The sequence below is a fragment of the Natator depressus genome, chromosome 7 (assembly GCF_965152275.1).
Source record: "Natator depressus isolate rNatDep1 chromosome 7, rNatDep2.hap1, whole genome shotgun sequence".
Lineage (NCBI taxonomy): Eukaryota > Metazoa > Chordata > Testudines > Cheloniidae > Natator > Natator depressus.
This window is the reverse complement of record NC_134240.1, coordinates 58,760,548-58,766,547: the sequence shown is the minus strand read 5'-3', so window position 1 is coordinate 58,766,547 and position 6,000 is coordinate 58,760,548. Positions and strand designations below refer to the sequence as shown.

At 46.6% G+C, this 6,000-nt stretch overlaps 1 protein-coding gene across 1 annotated transcript in view; it reads left to right on the top strand.

Moving 5' to 3' along the window:
* Positions 1-658: 658 nt before the first annotated feature.
* The window catches only part of ERCC6 (ERCC excision repair 6, chromatin remodeling factor), a 77,596-nt gene continuing 72,254 nt past the window's right edge, over positions 659-6,000 (top strand). The window contains exon 1 of the mRNA XM_074958591.1: positions 659-1,092. Within this exon, the coding sequence (XP_074814692.1) occupies positions 659-1,092 (434 nt within the window). The remainder of the gene's footprint in view (positions 1,093-6,000) is intronic.

Here is a 6,000-nt window from a genome sequence, read left to right as displayed (position 1 = left end):
CTTGTGGCATCTTAGAGACTAACCAATTTATTTGAGCATAAGCTTTCGTGAGCTATAGCTCACTTCATCCGATGCATACTGTGGAAAGTGTAGAAGATCTTTTTATATATACACAAAGCATGAAAAAATACCTCCTCCCACCCCACTCTCCTGCTGGTAATAGCTTATCTAAAGTGATCACTCTCCTTACAATGTGTATGATAATCAAGTTGGGCCATTTCCAGCACAAATGCAGTCAGCCAGGAGAAGACGCATGCGCAGCCCTACCCCTCTCTCCAGGAGAGCCAAAGGAAGGCAGCGCATGCGCTCTTGTCTCCTGCTCAGGCGGGGGGGGGAGGAGCACGAGGTAGTGGCGGCCCGGCGCGCTCTCTATGCGCCGGGTGCGTGCATGGGAACGGTTGTTTCTACGCATGCGCTACCTGCGCAGTGTGCCGTCCGGGTCGCGGCGAGTTCCTCGCGCTGAGTTGAGTCTCGGCGCTCGGGGCCGGCGGAGTTGGGGGCGGGGCGGACACCCCGGGCTCGGCTGCCTCCGCCTTCCGGGGTCGCCCTGTCACTGCGGCGCGGCTCCCCAGCGTGGGCTGGCTTGGCGCCCTGCCTGCGAGAGCCCGGCCCGCCCGGGCCCATCGCCCCGCCCGCCCGGGCCCTGCGCGCGCCGAGGATGCCCACGGAGACAGGCCGCCCGCCGGGCGGGTCCCACGAGCGGGGCCCTGGGGCCGCTGCGAGCGATCCGGGTCCGAGCAGCGCGGGGGAAGCGGGGACTGCCCAGGGGACGGGCCCGTGCGACAGCGACCTGGGGGGCAGCCCTGGAGCTCCGGCCTCCGAGAATGGCCCCTGCGGCTCCTCCGGGGTTCCCGCGCGGGAGCCCCCCCGCACGGGACAGCCGCTGTTACACATTGACAGGCAGCAGATCCCGTCCGTGGCGCCCAGTGCCCAGGTTGCGGAGCTGAAAGGTCTGGGGGTCGACGTGTACGACCAGGATGTGCTGGAGCAAGGAGTCCTCCAGCAGGTAGACAATGCGATCAGTGACGCGAACAGGGCCACGAAATTAGGCAGTGCAGAGGCAGAATACCAATCGGTGCTGGACGATTTAAGGTAAGTTTGTGTGCAGTCTCTTACTACTTTTAAACTCATGTGGTACCTAGTAATAAAAGTTTGTTGAATCATAGAAGTAAGAGATGGAAATGATTATGTATCACTCACTTCACCATCACATCTCAAAACAGTTGATTAGTTGAATCCTTATTACTATTATACAGGTGGAGAACGTGAAGCACATACAGGTATGTGTTAAGTGACTTACCTGAGGTTATCTAGCTAATCAGTGGCAGAGTAAGGGAATAGAACCAAGGTTTACCTGATTGTCCACTAGCCCATATGGCCTCCCACCAAGTCATCTTATCCCTCTTCTGACCAGCCAGTGCAGAATTGTCCCACGCAATATATTGCAAGGTGTATTGTAAATCTAAGTGGAGTTATGCTTGGAGAAGTGACCCGGTAAAAATAGCACCATGTAATGTGCTTCGTATGATCCCATAACTGGTGGATCACAGAACAAAGTATCTTGTCCCAAGCTCTTGTAACAATATTCAGGAAATCCGCCCTATAAAAACCGAAAGCTAAAGTGGTATGTAGACAGTAAGGTCTAGAGGAATGGGACTAAGGCTTTTTATACACTAGCACTTTTGTCTGTAAATCTTTTGTCGGTCAGGAGTGGGGGGGGACTAATCCTGACCAATATAAGTTTCACCGACAAAAGCACCATAGTGGGCAGCACTGTGTCAGTAGGAGATGCTCTCCTGCCGACATAGTTACTGCCAGTCTTTGGGGATGGTTTAATTATACTGGCAGGAGAGATCTTTCCCGTCAGCATAGAGAGGCTACACAGGAGACCTTACAGTGGCGCAGTTACAGCAGTACAGCTGTGCCGCTGTAAGGTCTATAGTGTAGACATAGCCTATGGGACATGAACTCCTGAACTTTAAACCTAGCTCTGCTTCACAGTGTCCAGCACAACCACTGAGTTGCTACGTGATCTTGGGCATCTCATTCAACCTCTTCATTCTTTAGTTTCTCTGTTTTTGCATTATTGTTATTTTACAGTGCCCGAGAATTGTTTTTTTACAGTGCATCACAATATGTATAAGACTGCTCTCAAAGAACTTAGAAAACTTTATGCACTTGACTAATCCTTTTGACATCAGTGAATCTACTCACACATGAAGTTAAGAGGATGCATAAGAGTTGTCTGAAATTAGGCCTTAATCTTTCAGTGATGGAGCAAAAGGTGGTAGTGGGTACATGGGGGTTGACACAGGAAGAGTGGGGCAAAATCAATACGGTAATGCATTTACTCTTTCAAGGCTGGTGCACAGCATGGGGAATAAACTTTTCATATAATCATAGAAATGTAGGGCTGCAAGGAATTTGTGAGGTCATCCAGTCCAGCCCTCTGTGCCGCAGGACCTAGTATACCAACACCATCCCTGACAGGTGTTTGCTTAAACTGTTCTTAAAAATTCCAGTGATGGGGATTCCACAACCTCCCTTGGAAGCCTATTCTAGTGCTTAACTTTCCTCATAGTTGGAAAATTTTTCCCAATATCTAACCATAATCTCCCTTGCTGCAGATTAAGCCCGTTACTTCATGTTCTACCTTCAGTGGACATGGAGAACCATTGATCGTTGTCTTTATAACAGTCCTTAACATATTTGAAGACTGTATCAGGTCGTCGCCCCCCCCCCCCCCCCCCGGTCGTCTTTTCTCAAGACTAACCAAGCCCACTTTTTTTACTCATTCCTCATAGGTCAGGTTTTTTCAAACCTTTTATCATTTTTATTGCTCTTCTCAAGACTCTCTCCAATTTGTCCACGTTCCTTAAAGTATGGTGGTGCCCAAAACTGGACACAGTACTCCAGCTGAGGCCTCACTAATGCTGAGTAGAGCAGGACAGTAACCGTCTCCCATAACACCCCAGAATGTTAGCCTTTTTTCAGTTGTATCACATTGATGACTCATTCAATTTGTGATCCACTATTTTTTCTTAGTTGCATGTGTGTGTCACAGAAGAAATGGTCTTTAACAGTGATTTAAATGAGGGAAGGTGAGTAGTCTTTTCAGACTAGTTAACAAAGTGTTTTATGTGTATGAAGCTGCTTGCAAGACAGTGTGGAGATGGTTGTGGACAAAGTAAGCAAATGAGACATGAACTCTGGTATCATTGGCAGACTGGATGGGACAGGGACAATGAGAAAAGAGATGCATGTAAGCAAAGGGATAGAGTTGGTCAGAGTCCTGGAGAGTCAAAAAATAAGTGTTAAACTTGGTGTGGTGGTGGAGGGGAGTGAGTGAAAGATTCAGATAGTGAGATAAAAGGATTAGAATGACAGAACCCAAGGATAATCTTAGTAGCTGCATTTTTGCATGGACTAGATGGGGGTGATGCAGATGTCAGGGAGGTCAGATAGGATGAGGCTCTTGTGACCAAAATGGGAGGTGACAAGGGCCTAAAGGAGAGTTCTAGTTGTGTAGACAGAGAAAAAGGGGGGATTTAAGTGATGTTACAAAGAAAGCAGCAGCAGCAAGATTTGGAGATGGCCTAGTAGATGTATGGGGCTGTGGATAGGAAAGAGTCAAAGATGACGTGGGTTACAGACCTCAGTTATAGAGTGGATGATGGTGTGTTCAACAGTAACAGAAGAGGGAGTGGATAGAGTTTTGGAAAAAAGACAAAGTTCAGTTGTGACCATGTTACTTTTTTAAGTCAAAAGTGATAGAAAAGATACCCAGGAGGAGATGTCAAAGAAAGAGGATGAAGTGAGTGACCGGATGGCTTCAGACAAGTCAGGCGTAAGCGCAGATGTTTGTGTTGTCAGCATTGATGTCAGAGCTACAGTAGTTGAAGCTATGTGATCAGATGAGATCACACAAAGAAAAAGGTGTAGAAGGAGAAGAGGAAGTGGCCAAGGTTATATAGTTCTGTAGGACTCTAGAAATGGGAGAGGGAAGCAGGAAGATTTGTAAGAAGACCCTGAAGGAATGGCCAAAAAAGGAGGAGGAGAACTAGGGGAAAGGACAGTCACAAAATCAATAGAAGGACAACATGAGAAGGGAAGGGGTGATCTAAAGTGTTTAGAAGCAGCAGAGAGGTCAGGGATGGTGAGGAAGGAGTAAAAGCCCTGAGACCAAGTGAGGAATAGATCATAACTCAGTGGAGCAGCGGAGGGTGGAATCTAGATTAGGGTAGGTTTCAGAGTAGCAGCCGTGTTAGTCTGTATTCGCAAAAAGAAAAGGAGTACTCCTGGCACCTTAGAGACTAACCAATTTATTTGAGCATAAGCTTTCGTGAGCTACAGCTCACTTCATCGGATGCATAAAGTGGAAAATGCAGTGAGGATTTTTTATACACACAGACCATGAAAAAATGGGTGTTTATCACTTCAAAAGGTTTTCTCTCCCCCCACCCCACTCTCCTCCTGGTAATAGCTTATCTGTGGATTAGTATGTTGTTCAGAGGAGTGTTGGAAATATTCCAGGATCTCTATCAAGCATTCTTACAACTACAATACCCACCTGCTGACGTGAAGAAACAGATTGACAGAGCCAGAAGAGTACCAGAAGTCACCTACTACAGGACAGGCCTAACAAAGAAAATAACAGAACGCCACTAGCCGTCACCTTCAGCCCCCAACTAAAACTCTCCAACGCATTATCAAGGATCTACAACCTATCCGGAAGGATGACCCAACACTCTCACAAATCTTGGGAGACAGGCCAGTCCTTGCCTACAGACAGCCCCCCAACCTGAAGCAGATACTCACCAGCAACTACATACCACACAACAGAACCACTAACCCAGGAACCTATCCTTGCAACAAAGCCCGTTGCCAGCTGTGCCCACATATCTATTCAGGGGACACCATCACAGGGCCTAATAACATCAGCCACGCTATCAGAGGCTCGTTTACCTGCACATCTACCAATGTGATATATGTCATCATGTGCAAGCAATGCCCCTCTGCCATGTACATTGGTCAGACTGGACAGTCTCTACGTAAAAGAATAAATGGACACAAATCAGATGTCAAGAATTATAACATTCATAAACCAGTCGGAGAACACTTCAATCTCTCTGGTCACACGATTACAGACATGAAAGTTGCGATATTACATCAGAAAAACTTCAAATCCAGACTCCAGCGAGAGGCTGCTGAATTGGAATTCATTTGCAAATTGGATTCAATTAACTTAGGCTTGAATAGAGACTGGGAGTGGCTAAGTCATTATGCAAGGTAACCTATTTCCCCTTGTTTTTTCCTACCCCCCTCCCATCCCCCCACTGTTCCTCAGACGTTCTTGTTAAACCCTGGATTTGTGCTGGAAATGGCCCACCTTGATTATCATACACATTGTAAGGAGAGTGATCACTTTAGATAAGCTATTACCAGCAGGAGAGTGGGGTGGGGGGAGAGAAAAACACCCATTTTTTCATGGTCTGTGTGTATAAAAAATCCTCACTGCATTTTCCACTTTATGCATCCGATGAAGTGAGCTGTAGCTCACGAAAGCTTATGGTCAAATAAATTGGTTAGTCTCTAAGGTGCCACAAGTACTCCTTTAGATTAGGGTAATATGTTCCAAGGTCAAAAGGGATCATTGTGATCATCTAGTCTGACCTCTGAATAATGTAACACATATAACTATAATGTGTAACTTCCCCAAAATAATAAGTAAGAGGGGAGTGGGGATGGGTTTGGAGGAGATGAATTCAAAGCAATGATTTTTAACTGCTTTCTTGATGATTTTGGAGCTGAAGGGGAAGGGAGATGTGATTGAAGATGTGTTGGTTTTGAGAATAGGAAAGACTATTGCTGTGTTTAGCCATTATCCTCATTTTACAGATGGACATCTCACAGTCACAGGGGTTGTGACTATTTTACATAGTGCTTTTGAGATGCAAAGCTGGGCATCAGGATGATATATTTATTCTACCATTAGAACTT